Source organism: Zootoca vivipara, chromosome Z (assembly GCF_963506605.1).
Source record: "Zootoca vivipara chromosome Z, rZooViv1.1, whole genome shotgun sequence".
Classification (NCBI taxonomy): Eukaryota; Metazoa; Chordata; class Lepidosauria; order Squamata; family Lacertidae; genus Zootoca; species Zootoca vivipara.
The window spans coordinates 48,617,218-48,639,405 of record NC_083294.1 but is presented as its reverse complement, the minus strand read 5'-3'; the positions used below and the strand labels follow the sequence as shown (position 1 = coordinate 48,639,405).

General features: G+C 48.5%; 1 protein-coding gene across 2 annotated transcripts; it reads right to left on the bottom strand.

Annotated features, from left to right (window-relative positions):
• Nucleotides 1-1,678: 1,678 nt before the first annotated feature.
• LOC118078711 (PHD finger protein 6) lies at nt 1,679-21,612 on the bottom strand. Of its 2 annotated transcripts, none has more exons than XM_060270216.1 (11): nt 21,410-21,612; nt 18,935-19,108; nt 16,295-16,396; nt 14,243-14,376; nt 13,994-14,037; nt 10,588-10,742; nt 9,912-10,055; nt 8,403-8,507; nt 7,404-7,537; nt 4,419-4,545; nt 1,679-3,753 (listed from the first exon to the last, which is right to left on the bottom strand). In XM_060270216.1, the coding sequence occupies exons 2-10, from the start codon at nt 19,070-19,072 to the stop codon at nt 4,419-4,421; spliced, it is 1,083 nt and encodes a 360-aa protein (XP_060126199.1). In that variant the 5' UTR covers nt 19,073-19,108; nt 21,410-21,612; the 3' UTR covers nt 1,679-3,753. The 2 variants fall into 2 exon arrangements, with proteins under 2 accessions (XP_060126199.1, XP_060126198.1); XM_060270215.1 differs by having other exon boundaries at nt 1,681-3,753; nt 10,588-10,748.
• Nucleotides 21,613-22,188: the final 576 nt, after the last annotated feature.

Here is a 22,188-nt window from a genome sequence, read left to right as displayed (position 1 = left end):
CTCTTGAGAGTCCCATGGACTGCAAGATCAAACCTATCCATTCTTAAGGAAATCAGCCCTGAGTGCTCCCTGGAAGGACAGATTGTGAAGCTGAGGCTCCAATACTTTGGCCACCTCATGAGAAGAGAAGAATCCTTGGAAAAGACCCTGATGTTGGGAAAGATGGAGGGCACAAGGAGAAGGGGACGACAGAGGACGAGATGGTTGGACAGTGTTCTCGAAGCTACGAACATGAGTTTGACCAAACTGCGGGAGGCAGTGCAAGACAGGAGTGCCTGGCGTGCTATGGTCCATGGGGTCACGAAGAGTCGGACACGACTAAACGACTAAACAACAACAACAATTCCCATGAAGCACTTGGAACCAGATCTCTCTCACACACTTAAGGATCCAGCAAAAATACTTCTTAAGGCCACCTTTAATAGATGGCAATTTGTGTTTCCATTCAAATGTCTCTGGGTATCCATAGCCAGACACTTGGCCAATGCTGTGGGGAAAGAACTTATTTTATCACTGCAGCAGAACTTAATAAGTGAACAGGCAGGCATACCCTGTGTGAGCTATGAATCTTCCCCAAGCGAGACAGGACTGTCCCCATGTTCTAGAAACTGGATGCTATCAGCAACTGCCCAGAAGGCCCAGATGAATGAATGGGTTGCTCCTCAGTTGGTATCTTGATCAGCCAGTCCACAAATCCTTCTGTTTCTTCCCTTTAGGAGCAGGAGTGGCTAACACGGGGCCCTCCAGCTGCTTTGGACTACAACTCCCATCAGCCACAACAAATGGCAATGGATAATGGGAGCTGTGGACCCAGGTGGCGCTGTGGTTAAACCGCTGAGCCTAGGGCTTGCTGATCAGAAGGTCGGCGGTTCGAATCCCCGCGGCGGGGTGAGCTCCCGTCGCTCGGTCCCAGCTCCTGCCCACCTAGCAGTTCGAAAGCACGTCAAAGTGCAAGTAGATAAATAGGTACCACTCCGGCGGGAAGGTAAATGGCATTTCCATGTGCTGCTCTGGTTTGTCAGAAGCGGCTTAGTCATGCCGGCCACAAGACCCGGAAGCTGTCTGCGGACAAACGCCGGCTCCCTCAGCCTATAGAGCAAGATGAGCGCTGCAACCCCAGAGTCGTCCACGACTGGACCTAATGGTCAGCGGTACCTTTACCTTTACCTAATGGGAGCTGTAGTCCCAACATCCAAGGGGGGCCAAAGGATAGCTTCCCCTGTTTTAGAGGAAAGTGCCTTTATGGTATCTTCAGGCTCAGAAGAGCCCACCACCCTACACTAAGTACTGCGTACCTCTCCAGCGGAAGCTGGTTTGTTAGCCAATTTTGGTTAAAAAGCAAACAGATGCCGCTGCCAACAAGTGTGCTTATGTTCCTGAGTAGAGGGAAAGCTTCAACAGCTTGCTTACTTCTCCATTTCTTATTTCCCAGAAAGGCTGAGTATGATCATGGGTATCAACTTAACCTTATTCCCATCTATCAGTGATCTACAGGTGAGCCTTCCTAGGACATAGAATCAAAGAGTTGGAAGAGACCCCAAGGGCCATCCAGTCCAACCCCCTGCCAAGCAGGAAACACCATCCAAGCATTCTGGACATATGCCTGTCAAGCCTCTGCTTAAAGACCTCCAAAGAAGGAGACTCCACCCCACTTCTTGGCAGCAAATCCCACTGCCGAACAGCTCTTACTGTCAGGAAGTTCTTCCTCATGTTGAGGTGGAATCTTCTTCCTTGAAGTTTGAATCCATTGCTCCGTGTCCGCTTCGACCGTCTTTGTCCCTGGGTGTCATTACAGAGGTTGGAGGTTGACAGCAGCATATTTTTCTTTGTCTCCCATCAACTAACCAGCCCCGACCCTGATTAACTTCAGAGATCCGATGGGATTGGGTGCTTTCAGAGTGGTGTGGCTGTAGGCTTTTTCTCAAATTGTTTGGAATTTTGCTGGCATTTTTCATGTCCATTCTGAACGCATCACAACTCGCCCTCGACTTTGAGACTGCTTCCCAAAAGAAGTAAAATAATCCTAGCACTGATCTAATATAATAAATCACGAGTGTATTTAGAAACGATTAAAGGGGAGGCAGTGGAAGACAGGAGTGCCTGGCGTGCTATGGTCCAGGGGTCACGAAGAGTCGGACACGACTAAACAACTAAACAACAACACACACACACACACACACACCACTTTTGAAAGAGCGCAGAGCCTGGCGGAAATCTATTTCAGTACAAGTTGCGCCTTTAATCTTAAATGTTACAATACAAAAAAAAAACGTTTTAAAAAATTGGTCAATGGCATAAGAGCAGTCAACTTTTATACACAACTTTTCCTCCAGGACGTTTTCAAATGCAACTGGATTGAATTCCAAATTGAGGTCGAGCATTTGTTCTTAGACGCAACAGTTGAGCCCCTCAACACATCAATGAAACGCATTTTAAAAAGAAAACAAAAGGATCAAAAATAAATTGAAACTCAAAAAGGATTCAGAAATGGAAGTCGGAAACAGAAGTCATATTCCTGGAGTGCTTTTTGCCACATCCACAGTCTGGTTTTCTGACCAATGGCCAGTATATTCCTTTTTGCAGCTTTGCCCCACATTTAGAGTGAACTTGCTAGCTTGCAAACAAGTGTGTGTGTGTGTGTGTGTGTGTGCATGCACATGCGTGTGTATTGGTTGTGTTGAAAACAGTAGGCTTTACTAGGGCAACAGAAGAAAATACCAAGACATCATAACTGGGGATGTTAAGACTTGGCATAAATTAGACACTGACAGAGAGCACTAGGAAGATTTTAACAGCATTTAACTTGCCGATTTGCCAGGAAGCCTTAATCAAATACTAGAACAGGCATCCCCAGACTTCGGCCCTCCAGATGTTTTGGACTACAATTCCCATCTCCCCCAACCACAGGTCCTGTTAGCTAGGGATCATGGGAGTTGTAGGCCAAAACATCTGGAGGGCCGCAGTTTGGGGATGCCTGCCTTAATCAAATACTAGAACATTCTCACATAGTGGTCGCAAGACTCAAAATAAATACTGACCTCTTTCCATATAGAAAAAAAAGAACGCACACACACACAAAAAACCAAAATCTTATTCTGCATTCTTCTTACAGCATAGGGGATCTGGACATATTTTATTTTTTGGACAAAACATGATGCGTTCCACGCGGCGGCGCAGAGCAATCGAGGTACGGTGCCCAATAAAGGAGGCTAAATCCCATAGTAAGCAGGAACTCTTAAGACGGGTTGAGTTTCTTCTTTTTTCCCCTACGCGCTGTGCGCTTCTGCAAAAGAGGGGAACACAGTTCCCCTCCACGGTCCGCAAGTGGAGGCGGATGCAAAATGAACCTCCTTGCAGCCTTCCTATGGCGCAGTCGGGTCCGCTTTGCGCGTTAAACCTCCCGCCTTTTCCCTTGCTGCCCAAAGTCACATTCCGTATCTCGGAAGAGTCATTTCGTCCAGAAACCGTGCCTGCCATTTCAATGTCTGTTGTTGTTTGTTGTTTTGACACTGTACACATTGACATCTCCTTGTATAGCGTTCCACTTGCAGACTAACTAACTAACGTAATATTGACACGCCGCTCATTGAAGGCTCACACTTCTGGCAGATCAAGGACATTTCTAACAGTCAGGCAGTTAAAAAAAAGAAAGAAGGGGGGGGGGTTTCCCAACCCTTCTCAGACTTTATAAAAACAAAAAAAAAACAAAATTTGAATCGTGGATGTCTTCTTCATTCCCAGTTTAACTTGAACCTGTTTAAAAGACGACAGAGAGAGGGAGAGAGAGAGAGAGCGGATTTTTAAATAGCACAGAATAAAAAAAAGTTAGAAAAGCAGTTTACTTAACACAGGCACCTCCAAACTTTGGCCCCCCAGATGTTTTGGACTACAATTCCCATCTTCCCCAACCACTGGTCCTGTTAGCTAGGGATCATAGAATCCTAGAGTTGGAAGAGACCCCAAGGGCCATCCAGTCCAACCCCCTGCCAAGCAGGAAACGCCATCAAAGCATTCCTGACATATGCCTGTCAAGCCTCTGCTTAGAGACCTCCAAAGAAGGAGACTCCACCACACTCCTTGGTATCAAATTCCACTGTTGAACAGCTCTTACTGTCAGGAAGTTCTTCCTAATGTTTAGGTGGAATCATGGGATCATGGGAGTTGTAGGCCAAAACATCGGGAGGGCCGCAGTTTGGGGGTGCCTGACTTAACTGAACACGACTGCGATGTTTACGGGCAGAAAGGCAGGGTTTCCCGTAAAGTTAGCTAAGGTTGGATTCTTTTGCAACGGGACTCCGGTTTTTTTTTTAAAAAAAGTAACAAAAACTAACCTAACCATTGGCGATTGCTCAACTTTAAAATATGCCCCAAATAAATGTGGCGCCCCCTGGAGGGCTGGCAGGCGAGAACGTCCGTACCTAGTTCCCATTGAGCTGCTGAGAAAATCCACTGTGGTCCGCTATTGACCTCTCGCGACTTCTGCTCTCTCGCTCTTCGTCCTCTTCATCCCGCTCATCGTTGCCGCTGTGGTTTTTGCAGTAAAGCCTAAGAAGACAATACAAAGTAGGGGTGTGGGGGGGAACAACCCATGCCATAGGGCAAACGAGATGAATTTTAACAAGTAGAAATGTAAGGTGCTACACTTGGGCAAAAAAAAAATGAAAGGCACAAATACAGGATGGGAGACACCTGGCTTGAGAGCAGTACATGTGAAAAGGATCTAGGAGTCTCGGTAGACCACAGACTTGACATGAGTCAACAGTGTGATGCAGCAGCTAAAAAAGCCAATGCAATTCTGGGCTGCATCAATAGGAGTATAGCATCTAGATCAAGGGAAGTAATAGTACCACTGTATTCTGCTCTGGTCATACCTCACCTGGAGTACTGTGTCCAGTTTTGGGCACCACAGTTCAAGAAGGATACTGATAAGCTGGAACGTGTCCAGAAGAGGGCAACCAAAATGGTCAAAGGCCTGGAAACGATGCCTTATGAGGAATGGCTTAGGGAGCTGGGCATGTTTAGCCTGGAGAAGAGAAGGTTAAGGGGTGATATGATAGCCATGTTCAAATATATGAAAGGATGTCATGTGGAGGAGGGAGAAAGGTTGTTTTCTGCTGCTCCAGAGAAGCGGACACGGAGCAATGGATTCAAACTTCAAGAAATAAGCTTCCACCTCAACATGAGGAAGAACTTCCTGACAGTAAGAGCTGTTCGGCAGTGGGATTTGCTGCCAAGGAGTGTGGTGGTGTCTCCTTCTTTGGAGGTCTTTAAGCAGAGGCTTGACAGGCATATGTCAAGAATGCTTTGATGGTGTTTCCTGCTTGGCAGGGGGTTGGACTGGATGGCCCTTGTGGTCTCTTCCAACTCTAGGATTCTATGATTTGGTATTCAAACAAGTCCTACTCACAGTTAACAAACTGAAATTAATGTACATTAATCTTTTAAATCTTTTTTTCTCTCTGGAAATTTCCCAGTGCCCTATGTCTACTGGAATCTCATTTAGCACTTACTTAGAGCTGATTTAATCGACAAAACTAAAGCATTTAAATTTTATATGCTATTCAAAATATTTCTAGTAGCCAAAATATTGGAATATTTGATTTTTGGGGGTGTGGGTGTGTGGAATAAGCACTGTTGAACTGTACTAATAGCCCAATCCAAGCATGTCTATTCAGAAGTAAATGGCTCCTTTACTCAATGGGACTTAAAGGTCAAGGTCAAGGGACCGCTGACCATTAGGTCCAGTCGTGAGCGACTCTGGGGTTGTGGCGCTCATCTCTCTTTACTGGCCGAGGGAGCCAGCGTACAGCTTCCAGGTCATGTGGCCAGCATGACAAAGCCGTTTCTGGGACGTATTTTCCATTAAACGTGTACAGAAATCCTACTTCTAATTAGATACAAGAATGATCATTCTGTGTTATACTCAATCCAATTCAAAGCTTACATATAAAAAACATAGAAAAATTCATTCAGTAGCATTTTTCAGTATTTTGCTTCGACTCAGACCAACACCGCTACCTACCTGTATACAAAACACATTTTACTGAAACACTTGTAAATATTATAAGCCGTGTCAACTCATGGCATGTGTCAGTTTAGGCATCCCCAAACTTCGGCCCTCCAGATGTTTTGGACTACAACTCCCATGATCCCTAGCTAACAGGACCAGTGGTTGGGGAAGATGGGAATTGTAGTCCAAAACATCTGGAGGGCCGAAGTTTGGGGATGCCTGGGTTAGTTTATGCGGCTTAAATTAAGTAGCTGGGGGGGGGGCAGAATGAAGGCACCGAAAACCTTTAGTGTGCTAATTCTAACATGGCACAAAGCCCTAAACACTTTATATTATATAAATATATATATCTCAGCCCCCTGAATGAAGCTCACTACAATTCTCAAACTGCCCAGTTACAGATATATTTATTTACATACATAATTGTATTCAGGAGGTATTCTAGTTCCCAGCATGGCTAACAATCGCAAGAAACGTACAACTAAAAATCTATCAAGTTACTAATTAATTTTATATTGGGAATATGTTTTTTTCCGAGTCCCGACAAAAAACCCAGAGCGGCTGAAAGCTTTGCGGGAGCTTTTTCTGCTCCACGGCGCTGCTTGTTGAGATGCTGTCTTTGGGCGTGAAAAGCACTTGCCGAACTCAATCCATTGGCTATGGCTTCCCTTCCAGGTTCCTAATACTGCAATCTTGAGGAGGAACTAACTGCTCTGGTCAGACCTCGCCTGGAGTACTGTGTCCAGTTCTGGGCACCACAGTTCAAGAAGGATACTGACAAGCTGGAACGTGTCCAGAAGAGGGCAACCAAAATGGTCAGAGGCCTGGAAATGATGCCTTATGAGGAACGGCTTAGGGAGCTGGGTATGTTTAGCCTGGAGAAGAGAAGGTTAAGGGGTGATATGAAAGCCATGTTCAAATATATGAAAGGATGTCATATGGAGGAGGGAGAAAGGTTGTTTTCTGCTGCTCCAGAGAAGCGGACACGGAGCAACGGATTCAAGCTACAAGAAAGAAGATTCCACCTCAACATGAGGAAGAACTTCCTGACAGTAAGAGCTGTTCGGCAGTGGAATTTGCTACCAAGGAGTGTGGTGGAGTCTCCTTCTTTGGAGGTCTTTAAGCAGAGGCTTGAGAGGCATATGTCAAGAATGCTTTGATGGTGTTTCCTGCTTGGCAGGGGGTTGGACTGGATGGCCCTTGGGGTCTCTTCCAACTCTCAGATTCAGTGGAACAAATTGAAATATACTGCCTCCTGCGAGCTTCCTGTTGGCCAAAACAGACACGCCTCTCTATTCACATCAATTCAGCGACATATAAATGATAACCCCACGGTCGGCCTGCCCTACGCTCTGGTCCAGTTTGGGGCAAAGTAGAAGAGGAGGGCATTTACTTGTAAATTCCTCGCGACATGTTCTCAATGTATTTCGCTTTGTCTTGCACTCCGCAGTGGTAATGGTAAGTCCGGATACAGGCCTTGATTTCACACCCAATTGTTGCGCCAGATTGGCTACAAAGGGTGCATTTCTGGAGGAGACACACACAGAGAGAATAAATTTCATATTCTTAAAGATCTCGTTTCTGGCAACATTTCTCAACAGCGTGCAAGCAGTTTGCTGGGGAATTCATGTCGTTCAAACGGTCTTAAAAGTAGATTCAGCGGTACCTCTGCTTGCGAATTTAAAGCGCTCCGAACGCACGTCTGCAAGTCGGGAAAATGCACGAGTCGGATCCCATAGGAACACATTGGGGCAGTGTGAAAAATGGGAAATTATTCGTGGATTATATTAAGTGCCCGGCGGAGAAACCAAATCTATTGCAGGATTGTTCAAACGCTCAAATGAGGATATGGTAGAGAAAGAGGGAAAAGAGAAGTGAAAGGAACAGGACACAAAAGGAAAGAAATAGGAAAACAGGATAGAAAGAATGTCCGAGAGGACGTAAAAGATTAGTAAAATAAATGGTATGTTAGAAAAGGGGCAGATATAGATAAGAAGGAAAACTGACAAGACAGTTTAGCGAAGGTTGAGAAGAAGGGGAAGGAGTGGGGGGAGGGGGGGAAAGTAATGAAATTAATAAAATAAATTGGTAAGGATCTGATGTATTTTAAACGCTGATTAACTGAATGGACATATACGTGTACTTTGTTTTCTTTTCTGTTGTTGTTGTCGCTGCTCTTTTTGTTTTGTTTTTGCCTCTTTTTTTGTTTTTTGCTCTTTTTTCCCCCCACCGTATTTTTCTTTTCTTTGGTTTTTTCTGTTTTGCTTTCTTCCTCTGTTTTTGCATATTTGTAGACTTTGTGAAATGATTTGCAATAACCAACGAAGATTATTTTTATTTATTTATTTTTTTAAAAAGGAACGCGTTGGGAGAAAAAACCCGCAAGACGTACCATTCTCTTCCCCCGTTTGATTTCTTGAAGGACAGTTTTAATGTCAAAGTCGCCAAACTCGGCCCTCGATGTGGTCGTCAATTGCACAGTGCCAGAAGAGAACAGCTGGGAAGAGAGGAGAATGCAAAATGTTAGGAAGGTGGGGACCCAGGCTGTGTGGGATGTCAAAAAAAGGACATGGGGTCTGGGCCCATTCACCGACTACTAAGTATGCGAGCTATATTGTGCCTCCAGTAGTACACAGCGCGGGGACTGCATAGCTGCCGAGTTCCCCTTTCCTCGCGAGGAAGCCTATTCAGCACAAGGGGAAATCCCTTTAAAAAAAAGGGAGAACTTGGCAGCTATGGAGGGGAGAAGTCTTGGCTTTGAGGCTTGTTGATAAGGGCTTCTTGGAAACATCTGGCGGGTCACTATGGGAAAGCGGACGCTGGGCCAGACGAACCTTTGGTTTGACCCCGAAGCACTTCGGCAGTGGGATTTGCTGCCAAGAAGTGTGGTGGAGTCTCCGGCTTAGGGAGCTGGGTATGTTTAGCCTGGAGAAGAGAAGGTTCAGGGGCGATATGATAGCCATGTTCAAATATAGGAAAGGATGTCATATGGAGGAGGGAGAAAGGTTGTTTTCTGCTGCTCCAGAGAAGCGGACACGGAGCAATGGATTCAAACTACAAGAAAGAAGATTCCACCTCAACATTAGGAAGAACTTCCTGACAGTAAGAGCTGTTTGGCAGTGGGATTTGCTGCCAAGGAGTGTGGTGGAGTCTCCTTCTTTGGAGGTCTTTAAGCAGAGGCTTGACAGGCATATGTCAAGAATGCTTTGATGGTGTTTCCTGCTTCGCAGGGGGTTGGACTGGATGGCCCTTGTGGTCTCTTCCAACTCTACGATTCTATGATTCTATACATTTAAAAATAAAACAATTCCACCTCAACATTAGGAAGAACTTCCTGACAGTGAGAGATGTTGGGCAGTGGGATTTGCTACCAAGGAGTGTGGTGAACATCAAATGCATTCTCTTCCTCTTCATCTCTAGGCCTTTGCTGTTTGAACGAACCACTTTTTAACCCACGGTCCCTTTTTAACCACGCGAACTGTAGCTTCCGCGAAAAACAACGCTTTGTTGACAAGCACTCCTGTTTTGCAAAGAGGCAGCGCACGCGCCAGGGAGGAGGGAGGGGGATGGAGAAGACAGGGGACCTGCGCAGCAGCGCACAAATGAAGCCGACGCGCGCAAAGCATCTTGGGAATGCGCGCGCTGCCTCTTTGCAAAACAGTCGTGTTTGTAAAGCGCCACCTAGCGGCATACAGCAGAACTACTGCCTCTATCTAATTCTAGTTTTGCGCTCGACTCTGCTCATGCGGGAAGCGGCCAAAACAAAGAAATCTGTTATCATACGAAATATATTTAATATATATTTTTTATTCTAATAGCATCTTGCGGACCCCTGGGGGTCCGCGGACCACCTGTTAGGAGCCACTGCCCAAGAGAATGAGGACAACATGACTTTTCTCACCATGCACTTGTAATGCGCTGCGGCCTTTTTCGCATTGAAGATATGAAGCTTCCCCCGGGCTTCGTTTTCTTCTTCGCCCGCGTGGCAGAACCCGCATTTCGGTTTCGCGTCGCTGGGGCTGCTTCGGTGCGGCGACCTGTCTCTCTGGAAGAAAAACACACTTTCCTGAAATGCGCCAGGACAAGAAGTGTGGCTTCCACAAGGCGACAAAGCAAGTTCATTGTCAGGGCCGTCTTAAGCATGCCCGGCGCCCTGGTGCCATCCCTCGGGCGCCCCCCCCCCGGCGGTGGGAGCTGCGTGGGCACCACTGGCCGAGCTGCTGGGTGAGGCGCTAAGGCGCCCGGCGGCTCAGCGGTGCCCGTGGCCTCGCTCGCGGGGCTCTGCTGCGGCGCCAGCCGCCGCGGCGGCAGGAGCCAGAGCCGGAGCTGAGCCGGGCGCGCAGCTGGCCGCCTTCTCCACGTGCTTCCAGCCGGCCCGAGGCAAAGCTGGAGCCGGAGCAGCACCTGGAGATCAGCGCTGGCAAGAAGCCATGCGGGCCATGTTGACAAGCACCCCTCAGCGCCTCCTGAGCACCCAGGCGCCATGGTGCGCTGCGCCACCGGGGGTCTACGGAGAGGCGGCCCTGTTCCTTATGAAAAGACACAGGCTTCTTTGAGAGGTTTATAAACAAACTCACGTAAGAACTGCTTTCTACATCGTCTGTGCCGTGCGAAGATGTGGATCGGCTATCTTCTGGCTGCCCTCGGGGGCTCAATTTTCTGGGCCTTCCTTTGCGCCCCTTCTTCTTGGGAGGGGGCGCCTCCGACTCATTCCGTTCGTTCAAATCTTCTCCTAAATCTGAAGGAAGGAAGGAAAAACCCCACACGTTGAAAGGCTAGAACGGTTTTCTGCAAGCTCCTGTAGGGCAGTGTTTCCTCAACCAGTGGGCCTCCAGATGTTTTGGGACTACAACTCCCATCATTCCCGACCGCTGGTCTTGCTAGCTAGGGAGGATGGGAGTTGTAGTCCCAAAACATCTGGAGGCACACTGGTTGGGAAACACTGCTGTAGGGCACACACCCACTGGCACAAAAGATTGGCGGCAGCAGCGGGCAATTTGCCGGACTGAACCCAGGCTCCTTTGAAATCATTTGAAAACCTGCGTTATAAGGCCCCAACGTTCCCCGTTGCCAGAATCACAACAACCTGGGAAAGCGAGGCCCACATAACTTATGTGAGCTCGCTTCCAGGGAGGGAGGAACGCCGATATGAAAGGATGCCATATGGAGCAGGGAGAAAGGTTGTTTTCTGCTGCTCCAGAGAAGCGGACACGGAGCAATGGATTCAAACTTCAAGAAAGAAGATTCCACCTCAACGTCAGGAAGAACTTCCTGACAGTGAGAGCTGTTCGACAGTGGGATTTGCTGCCAAGGAGTGGGGTGGAGTCTCCTTCTCTGGAGGTCTTTAAGCAGAGGCTTGACAGCCATATGTCAGGAATGCTTTGATGGTGTTTCCTGCTTGGCAGGGGGTTGGACTGGATGGCCCTCGGGGTCTTTTCCAACTCTAGGATTCTATGATTCTACTTCTGAATATACACGACAGATTCCCAGAATAAGCGGCCAAAGAGCAAAAAAACCCAAGTATTTTCTTACAGGGCTCCTTGAATTAAACAGTGCCGTTATTAGGAGGTCTGCTCCAGTGTTTCCCAACCAGGGTGCCTCCAGATGTTTTGGGACTACAACTCCCATCATTCCCGACCACTGGTCTTGCCTGCTAGGGATGATGGGAGTTGTAGTCCCAAAACATCTGGAGGCACACTGGTTGAGAAACACTGGCCTGCTCAAACCGTTCGGGCTTGCTAATTCATTTCTCTGCTCATTGAGTTTTGCCCCATGCAAATAGTGTGACGCCGAGGGAACAGCCTTTGGGGGTATTTTCGAGGGTAAAGTGTGCAGTTCACAGGGCACATTTAGGTCAGATAGTGGGACATGTTGAAAAGGTAAAGGTAAAGGGACCCCTGACCATTAGGTCCAGTCGTGACCGACTCCGGGGCTGCGCGCTCATCTCGCATTATTGGCCGAGGGAGCGGGCGTACAGCTTCCGGGTCATGTGGCCAGCATGACAAAGCCGCTTCTGGCAAACCAGAGCAGCACACGGAAACGCCGTTGACCTTCCCCTATTTATCTCCTTGCCTTTTGACGTGCTTTCGAACTGCTAGGTTGGCAGGAGCTGAGACCGAGCGGCGGGAGCTCGCCCCGTCGCAGGGATTCGAACCGCCGACCTTCTGATCGGCAAGCCCGAGGCTCAGTGCTTTAACCACAGCGCCACTCCAATGATCCCTAGCTAAGAGGACCAGTAGTCAGGGATGATGGGAATTGTAGTCCAAAACATCGGGAGGGCCAAAGTTTGGGGATGCCTGGCCTAGTTGCTAGAAGGTGGCGTTAAAAGACAAATTCAGAGAGGACGACGTGCAACCTTGGTTTTTCAGAGGTTTTCGGTTTTTGGACCGGCAACATTTTGCGACGCAGTCAATTCAGTTTGGCTCCCAAACCAGAGGTTAAACTAAGCCTTTCCTTTAGGAAAACGGCGACTTGCCACGTCATGGGACCCAGGAATTCTGGCTCAAAACAAGCCCTGATTAGCTGAGCGGGCTTTGGGCTTGTTTAAGCCCGCGTCTTCTTTCTTTATGCTTCTGAGAAAGGAAGGTTTAATTTATTTCTTACTAATATGCTTCCTAGAATCATAGAGTTGGAAGAGACCCCGAGGGCCATCCAGTCCAACCCCCTGCCAAGCAGGAAACGCCATCAAAGCATTCTTGACATATGCCCGTCAAGCCTCTGCTTCAAGACCTCCAGAGAAGGAGACTCACTCCGCCACACTCCTTGGTAGCAAATCCCACTGTCGAACAGCTCTTACTGTCAGGAAGTTCTCCCTAATGTTGAGGTGGAACGGATTAAACCACTTTCCATTACTTTCAATGGGAAAGTTTGCTTCAGTTTATGAACGCTTCAGTTTAGAATCATATAATCATAGAATCCTAGAGTTGGAAGAGACCCCAAGGGCCATCCAGTCCAACCCCCTGCCAAGCAGGAAACGCCATCAAAGCATTCTTGACATATGCCCGTCAAGCCTCTGCTTAAAGACCTCCAAAGAAGGAGACTCCACCCCACTCCTTGGCAGCAAATTCCACTGCCGAACAGCTCTTACTGTCAGGAAGTTCTTCCTAATGTTGAGGTTTTCAAGCCCAACATTTCCATGCCTGCATTCAATGCCAAAAAAGCTCTTTTCCCGGCACCGCCTGTTGAACTATGCTATGTGTCTATAACTGGTCATCAGTTAGTTCCGATTTGCATTGTGTTCCAGTTTTGCATTTTTTCTGCTATAAACTCTCCCAGGATGAACGGCGGAATTTAGTCAGAAACCACAAGCAATTCATCGATCAGAAATTCAATAAACCACCACAAGAAATTGAATACGCAAATAAGAAATCCAAACTAAAGGTAAGGCGTTTCATAAAGAAGGGAAAACCAAGAGGCCCAGGTGCAAACTAATGCACAGTAAGAGCTGTTCGACAGTGAAATGTGTCTGTCAAGCCTCTGCTTAAAGACCTCCAAAGAAGGAGACTCCACCACACTCCTTGGCAGCAAATCCCACTGCCGAACAGCTCTTACTGTCAGGAAGTTCTTCCTAATGTTGAGGTGGAATCTTCTTTCTTGAAGTTTGAATCCATTGCTCCGTGTCCGCTTCTCTGGAGCAGCAGAAAACAACCTTTCTCCCTCCTCCACATGACATCCTTTCATATATTTGAACATGGCTATCATATCACCCCTTAACCTTCTCTTCTCCAGGCTAAACATACCCAGCTCCCTAAGCCGTTCCTCATAAGGCATCGTTTCCAGGCCTTTGACCATTTTGGTTGCCCTCTTCTGGACACATTCCAGCTTGTCAGTATCCTTCTTGAACTGTGGTGCCCAGAACTGGACACTCCAGGTGAGGTCTGACCAGAGCAGAATACAGTGGTACTATTACTTCCCTAGATCTAGACGCTATACTCTAGAACTACTTAAGAACTACTTAAAACAATGAACTGTGAGTAATTTTACCTTCAGAGTTGTGCGGCGCTTTCTTGTGCTTTCGACATAATATCCTAGGATAGAACATTGGAGAGAGGAAAGTCAGCCACAAGGGAAAAAGCTTTTATATCTGTTCAGAACCACCGGTATACCGTCACAAGACTTTTATAGCAAGACTCCAAGGCACTTTGCGCTGTCAGAAATCCACCTCGGAAAAACCTCTGCTCAAGTCACAAAAGTTGGTTCCTTTAACGGTGGAGAAATGTAAGGGGTCCTTACATGTAAATGCCTTGAGAAGGTCTCTCTCGGATCTGAGCCTTGTCGTGCAACGCACAATAGTAGTGATATGTCTTGTGGCAGGTTTTGACGTCGCAACCCACAGTTGCTCCGGGGCAGTGGCATAAGGCGCACATCTGAAAGCAGGAAAAAGATACACATTTGGAATCATAGAATCATAGAATCAGAGTTGGAAGAGACCACGAGGGCCATCCAGTCCAACCCCCTGCCAAGCAGGAAACACCATCAAAGCATTCTGGACATATGCCTGTCAAGCCTCCGCTTAAAGACCTCCAAGGGAGGAGACTCCACCACACTCCTTGGCAGCAAATCCCACTGCCGAACAGCTCTTACTGTCAGGAAGTTGCACCAAATTAAAGGCAGAGGAAATGTGTATTCGAATAAAAAGGGATTATACTGTGCTTCAGTTTCCATGTGAAGTTTGTTACAGAAAAAAAAAACACAAGTTAAAGGCACCTTAAAAACCAACTAATGATGGTATATTAGCTTTTGAGCACTATGGTCCACGAAAGCTTAGCCATGGTTGGTCTAAGGTGCCATTAGACTCTAGAGATACCGGTATTCTACACTTATATAGCACCTACTAACTGGAGTACTGTGTCCAGTTCTGGGCACCACAGTTCAAGAAGGATACTGACAAGCTGGAACGTGTCCAGAAGAGGGCAACCAAAATGGTCAAAGGCCTGGAAACGATGCCTTATGAGGAACGGCTTAGGGAGCTGGGTATGTTTAGCCTGGAGAAGAGAAGGTGAAGGGGTGATATGATAGCCATGTTCAAATATATGAAAGGATGTCATATGGAGGAGGGAGAAAGGTTGTTTTCTGCTGCTCCAGAGAAGCGGACACGGAGCAATGGATTCAAACTACAAGAAAGAAGATTCCACCTCAACATGAGGAAGAACTTCCTGACAGTCAGAGCTGTTCGGCAGTGGGATTTGCTGCCAAGGAGTGGGGCAGAGTCTCCTCCTTTGGAGGTCTTTAAGCAGAGGCTTGACAGGCATCTGTCAGGAATGCTTTGATGGTGTTTCCTGCTTGGCAGGGGGTTGGACTGGATGGCCCTTGGGGTCTCTTCCAACTCTAGGATTCTATGATTCTAACTCAGATAAGTAGCAAAGCTACGCTTCTGAGTTAGTTACACTTTTGTGCATCTGGCACACACGTGATCTTCAGGTGCCGCGCTGAAATCGAGAGGGAATGCAGACGCCCCAAATAGCTTTGTATATTAGGCAAGAAGCGAAACAGTCAGCATTTAAGCAGCTGCCTAATTAATCCACGATTTCCAACACAATCCCATCGCTTGAGGAAACCTATCGGTGTACAAAACCACTCCTATTAAAAATCTTTTCGAGATCAGACGTTTGGCAAGGCAGACAATTCGGTTCTTGAAAACAGCCGCAGAGCTGCTGTTGAGCACAGAAGCAGCGTAAGAGCGTGGGCCCGTTGCCTCCTCCAAACACTGTTTTGTTGCAGCAGCTGTTCTCCTATGGCAGCTTTCTACTCCGAAATACATTAAAAGCTTCCCTAAACAGGGCTGCCTTTTCTTCCATGTGTTTCGTGAAAAACAGATATAGGAATCGGCTCGACATGCGGTTGGATTTCAGAGCGAAAGTTTCAAGTTTGGAACCTAAGATTTCAGAAATAATGGACAGATTTAACTCATCTCATGAAGAACTGAAAATTAAAACTAACTGTATACTGATGGAGTACTCTGTTGTAACTGTAAAAAAAACGTATAAATATAAAAATATAAAAAGACCCTTAATTGGCTCTCACTTTTTAATTTTAGGATTAGGAATTAACAGGCGTCCTTGTCACAAGAGTGGCTCGATGAGGGGTCCTCGAGAAAATTTTGTTGGGAACCCCTGATCCAGTGAAACCTTGTGAGATCTCACAATCTCTGGGAAGATCTCGCAAGGTTTCAGCGAGACCTTGCTGGAAACCGGCACCGCTGCTTCTCGGCGGGCAGTTTTATCAACTTCATTTCGAGTCGAGCTTTTCTCACTTTCAAGAGCTAGAAAGGGCCCTCTTACTTACCAGCTTGGTGCCCCTTTTTATTTCCTTTTCAACGTCATCAACGGAAAAGCCCCCGAGACTCTCGTTATCGGAGGGCGACGATACCAAGGCAGATGAAAAAAGCTAAAAAGAGAGTGAGCCAATTGTGACTTCAGGACTGATTAAATTAAAGACAATATCAGAACTTCTACATACGAGAGAGGTTTCTTAATAATAATAATAATGATGATGATAATAATAATAATAATAATAATAATTTATTATTTATACCCTGCCCATCTGGCCGGGTTTCCCCAGCCACTCTGGGCGGCTTCCAACAGAAAAATAAAACACAGTAATCTATTAAACATTAAAAGCCTCCCTGAACAGGGCTGCCTTCAGATGTCTTCTAAAAGTCTGGTAGTTGTTTTCCTCTTTGACATCTGTTGGGAGGGCGTTCCACAGGGCAGGCGCCACCACCGAGAAAGCCCTCTGCCTGGTTCCCTGCAACTTGGCTTCTCGCAGGGAGGGAACCGCCAGAAGGCCCTTGGCGCTGGACCTCAGTGTCCAGGCAGAATGATGGGGGTGGAGATGCTCCTTCAGGTATACTGGGCCGAGGCCACTTAGGGCTTTAAAGGTCAGCACCAACACTTTGAATTGTGCTCGGAAACGTACTGGGAGCCAATGTAGGTCTTTCAAGACCGGTGTTATGTGGTCTCGGCGGCCGCTCCCAGTCACCAGTCTAGCTGCTGCATTCTGGATTAGTTGTAGTTTCCGGCTCACCTTCAAGGGTAGCCCCACGTAGAGCGCATTGCAGTAGTCCAAGTGAGAGATAACTAGAGCATGCACCACTGTGGCGAGACGGTCAGCAGGCAGGTAGGGTCTCATCCTGCGTACCAGATGGAGCTGATAGACAGCTGCCCTGGACACAGAATTGACCTGCGCCTCCATGGACAGCTGTGAGTCCAAAGTGACTCCCAGGCTGCGCACCTGGTCCTTCAGGGGCACAGTTACCCCATTCAGGACCAGGGAGTCCTCCACACCTGCCCGCCTCCTGTCCCCCACAAAGAGTACTTCTGTCTTGTCAGGATTCAACCTCAATCTGTTAGCTGCCATCCATCCTCCGACCGCCTCCAGGCTCTCACACAGGACCTTCACCGCCTTCACTGGTTCTGATTTGAAAGAGAGGTAGAGCTGGGTATCGTCCGCATACTGATGGACACCCAGCCCAAACCCCCTGATGATCTCTCCCAGCGGCTGCATATAGATGTTAAAAAGCATGGGGGAGAGGACAGAGCCCTGAGGCACCCCACAAGTGAGAGCCCAGGGGTCTGAACACTCATCCCCCACCACCACTTTCTGAACACGGCCCAGGAGGAAGGAGCGGAACCACTGTATGACAGTGCCTCCAGCTCCCAAACCCTCTAGACCAGGCACCCCCAAACTGCGGCCCTCCAGATGTTTAGACCTACAACTCCCATGATCCCTAGCTAACAGGACCAGTGGTCAGGGATGAAGGGAAATGTAGTCCAAAACACCTGGAGGGCCGAAGTTTGGGGATGCCTGCTCTAGACGGTCCAGAAGGATGTTATGGTCGATGGTGTCAAAAGCCGCTGAGAGATCCAGCAGGACTAGGAAACAGCTCTCACCTTTTTCCCTAGCCCGCCGGAGATCATCGACCAGTGCGACCAAGGCAGTTTCAGCCCCATGATGAGGCCTGAATCCTGACTGGAAGGGACCCAAATGGTCCGCTTCTTCCATTTGGCAGTACTATAGGAACTTATGAATATATCTGGTTCTGTTCTAAAGAATTTCAATGGGCAGTATGATCCTATGCGGATCAAACAGATTTGAGGTTGAATCCTGATAAGACAGAAGTACTGTTTGTGGGGGACAGGAGGCGGGCGGGAGTGGAGGACTCCCTGGTCCTGAATGGGGTAACTGTGCCCCTGAAGGACCAGGTGCGCAGCCTGGGAGTCATTCTGGACTCCCAGCTGTCCATGGAGGTGCAGGTCAACTCTGTGTCCAGGGCAGCTGTCTATCAGCTCCATCTGGTACGCAGGCTGAGACCCTACCTGCCTGTAGACTGTCTCACCAGAGTGGTGCATGCTCTAGTTATCTCCCGCTTGGACTACTGCCATGCGCTCTACGTGGGGCTACCTTTGAAGGTGACCCGGAAACTGCAACTAATCCAGAATGCGGCAGCTAGACTGGTGACTGGGAGCGGCCGCCGAGACCACATAACACCGGTCCTGAAAGACCTACATTGGCTCCCAGTACGTTTCCGAGCACAATTCAAAGTGTTGGTGCTGACCTTGAAAGCCCTAAACGGCCTCGGTCCGGTATACCTGAAGGAGCGTCTCCACCCCCATCGTTCTGCCCGGACACTGAGGTCCAGCGCCGAGGGCCTTCTGGCGGTTCCCTCACTGCGAGAAGCAAAGCTACAGGGAACCAGGCAGAGGGCCTTCTCGGTGGTGGCGCCCGCCCTGTGGAACGCCCTCCCGACAGATGTCAAAGAGGAAAACAACTACCAGACTTTTAGAAGACATCTGAAGGCAGCCCTGTTTAGGGAAGCTTTTAATGTTTGATGGATTTCTGTATTTTAATGTTTTGTCGGAAGCCGCCCAGATGGGCAGCGTTCTGCCCTAAGAGCAGCTTCCGGCAGCGTTTGGGAACCCTTACCATGCACTTATGATGCGCCGCCACCTTCTGGTTTTCAGAGAACAGGAGCTGCCCACATTCGTTATCCTTGTTGGACCTGCAGAGGCCGCACTTGCGCTGCCGGCCGGGTCCCTTCTTCTGCCCAGCTGCTGCCGACATGATTCTTGCAGCAGTTCGGAGAGTGCTACTTCAAGCCTTGCCGACGCAACGCAGAAGAACGACAAAAAAAAAGCGGGCGCAAGCAATCACGTTAGCTTCTCTCTAAGTTCACCGGCTATTTAGCATCCGATAAACTGCGTCCAGTTTTCCCGTGTGTCCCTAGGTTACTGCGCATGGGCCCCAGGGACTGGACAGCAGAGACTGGACGCACGCACACACACACACTCTCCCCCCCCACCTAGCGTTTCGCTGCGGCTGCCAACCGCCGCTCCTGGCTGGACTGGGCGGGGGGGAGCGCGCACGTGTGTGCGTCCAGCAAGGACAGGTCCCGGGGTTCGGGGAAGCGCTGCGCAAGCGCTCCTCCAAACCCCGGGATGTCTCCTTCCTGTCGCCTCCCGTTTGAGCTGGTAGTGGCGCTCCTGCTGACGGGCCAGCCAGTCACCCCCGCCGAAGCCTCCTAGTCTCCGGGCTCCTGTGGCTCCGGCAGGCAGGCTTTCCCCGTCATCGTCGTCGTAGGCGCCAGGGTGGATCTGATTTAAATCACAATTTAAATCACGATTTAAATCACTAGTCAGTAAGGCTTGACTTAAATCAGTTTTCTACATAAAAACTAATTCTTGCTGGTATAACTTTAATATGCAAGTAGATGAAGATTTTTAGAATCACAACTTTTCATATTAGTTTTTTCTTATCCCCAGTTGAATAGGTTAATCATTCATATTTGGACAACTTGACTGTTGTACTTAGGAAGGAGAAAAATCATCATGACCTTAATAATAACAATTTAAATAGATTTATTCAACTGAAACAATAACATTACAGCATATGTTATTAGCTGAAACAAACATCCATGTTTGTTAACTAATTTGGCTAAACAAAAACAAAATATATATATTTTAAGAAACTTAGACTGTCAGCCCAGCCTACACATGAAAAACTTAAATACTGCCCACTCCAAACAATCAGAAAAATATTGTTTCTATTCTATTCACTGAACTTCTTGAAACTTAGCACTAAAGGGGTTGTTTCTGTATTCATAGGTTTGTAGAACTCTGTTCATGTTATAACATTTTTGCTGTGAAGAAGAGGCATGTGATCTCTGTTGAGTCAAATTCAGTTTTGAGAACTGCAAAAGTAAACCAAGCACCTGTGATAATATCTTGTAGGCAGAGAAACTGCCCAATAATCTTACAAAAACCTCTGGAAGAGCATGACATTGTGAATGGATTAATGGCATTGATTTACCCGCAAAATTAAACATATACAACCTTATTCTACATAATTAAAAAAACTAATCTTTATTTCATGATGGAATAACCTTTGGATGGTAATATATTTTCCTCAAAAAGCATTTTATTTAAAAAAATCCAATTTAAATAAAAAAATAGATTTAAATCAAAAAAATAATTGATTTTTATCCACCCTGCCTGGCGCGCCCCAAGGCCGCGGCCCCGCTGCTCCTCTCACATATCCTCTAGCGCCCGTTGTCTAAACGGGCTGAACGACACTAGTTCCTTATCAAGAGCATCTTCGCGATTCAAAACGCCTAAGGGTGGAACGTGGTGCTTCCGAGTAAATCTGCACCTTGCCGAAGCGGCCCTTCCGCAAGGAACGAACCTTGACAAAAAATCCCAACAGGAGAAGTGCCCAAATAAAGAAAGTTGAAAAAAGACAAAAAAAAAAACATTTGAGAAGAATGGATATCATACCCACTTAAGATTCCACCTCAACATTAGGAAGAACTTCCTGACAGTAAGAGCTGTTCGGCAGTGGGATTTGCTGCCAAGGAGTGGGATTTGCTGCCAAGGAGTGGGGCGGAGTCTCCTTCTTTGGAGGTCTTTAAGCAGAGGCTTGACAGCCATCTCTCAAGAATGCTTGGATGGTGTTTCCTGCTTGGCAGGGGGTTGGACTGGATGGCCCTTGGGGTCTCTTCCAACTCTACGATTCTATGATCCCTAGCTAGCAGGACCAGTGGTTGGGGAAGATGGGAATTGTAGTCCAAAACATCGGGAGAGCCAAAGTTTGGGGATGCCTGCTCAATGCATTTCCCCCCGCAGGTCAGTCCCGTCCCCAAACCACAAGTTGAGGCCTAGAGCAGTCTTTCCCAACCAGTGTGCCCTCCAGGTGTTTTGGGACTACAACTCCCATCATGCCTAGCTCGCAAGACCAGTGGTCAGGGATGATGGGAGTTGTAGTCCCAAAACATAGATGGCCCCTGGGCGACCCTCCCAGCGCTGCCTCTGAGGGGCGAAGGCGGGGGCGGCCAAGTGTCCCCCCCCAGGCAGGGGGAAGCGGGTGTTCCGGGCCCCACCGGAGGCCAGCGAGCGTCGGACTCACCAGGTCGGCTTCGGGATGGGCAGCCGGGGGCTGGGCGGGAAAGAGCTCCTCTCAGACGGGTCCGGCTGCTGCCGCTGCCGCCTTCGCAGCTCCTCGCTGGGCTTCAACCGCCCTTTTTCTCCGGAGGCTCCGCAGAAGAAGAAGCAGCAGCAGGAGGAGAAGAAGATGCCGCCGCCGCCAAGCTTGACGCAAGCACGCACGCACGCACGGCGCCTGACGCCCGCGAGACCGGCGTTTGACGCCACGCCCTCAGCCAAACCAAGCGGCCTGGCCGGCCCTTTGGGCCGCTTACTGCGCATGCGCCCTGATGGGGGGTTTGGCTTCAACCGCCCTTTTTCTCCGGAGGCTCCGCAGAAGCAGCAGCAGGAGGAGGAAAAGATGCCGCCGCCGCCGCCAAGCTTGACGCAAGCACGCACGCACGCACGGCGCCTGACGCCCGCGAGACCGGCGTCGGATGCCACACCCTCAGCCAAACCAAGCGGCTAGCCTGCCCTTTGGGCCGCTTACTGCGCATGCGCCTTGATTGGGGGTGTGGTTTTTTTTTTTAAACTAATATGGCGACTCGACTTTCCCTCACGCGCCTTCTTTGGTGGCGGGATGTGGAAGGAGTAGGAAGGGGTTAACCAGTCTCGCGCCTGCGCAGAGAAGGGAGCGGGAAGAGGCGCTTCCGATGGAGGAGTCTCGCGCATGCGCTGCTGCCGCCGCCGCTGCGGGCACTCCATCTCCCATCAGTCTCAGCCAATTTGGCCCCGGGAATCAAGGATGATGGGAATTGCAGT

Excerpts from the sequence above, each read along its gene's own strand:
- LOC118078711 (XM_060270215.1), bottom strand. The coding sequence starts at position 19,072 with ATGTCGGCAGCAGCTGGGCAGAAGAAGGGACCCGGCCGGCAGCGCAAG. Across the intron at positions 14,377-16,294 it reads TAAAAAGGGGCACCAAGCTG|ATGTGCGCCTTATGCCACTG; the intron begins GTAAGTAAGAGG and ends TCCTGCTTTCAG. Across the intron at positions 8,508-9,911 it reads CAGCGCATTACAAGTGCATG|CTGTTCTCTTCTGGCACTGT; the intron begins GTGAGAAAAGTC and ends CTCTCTTCCCAG.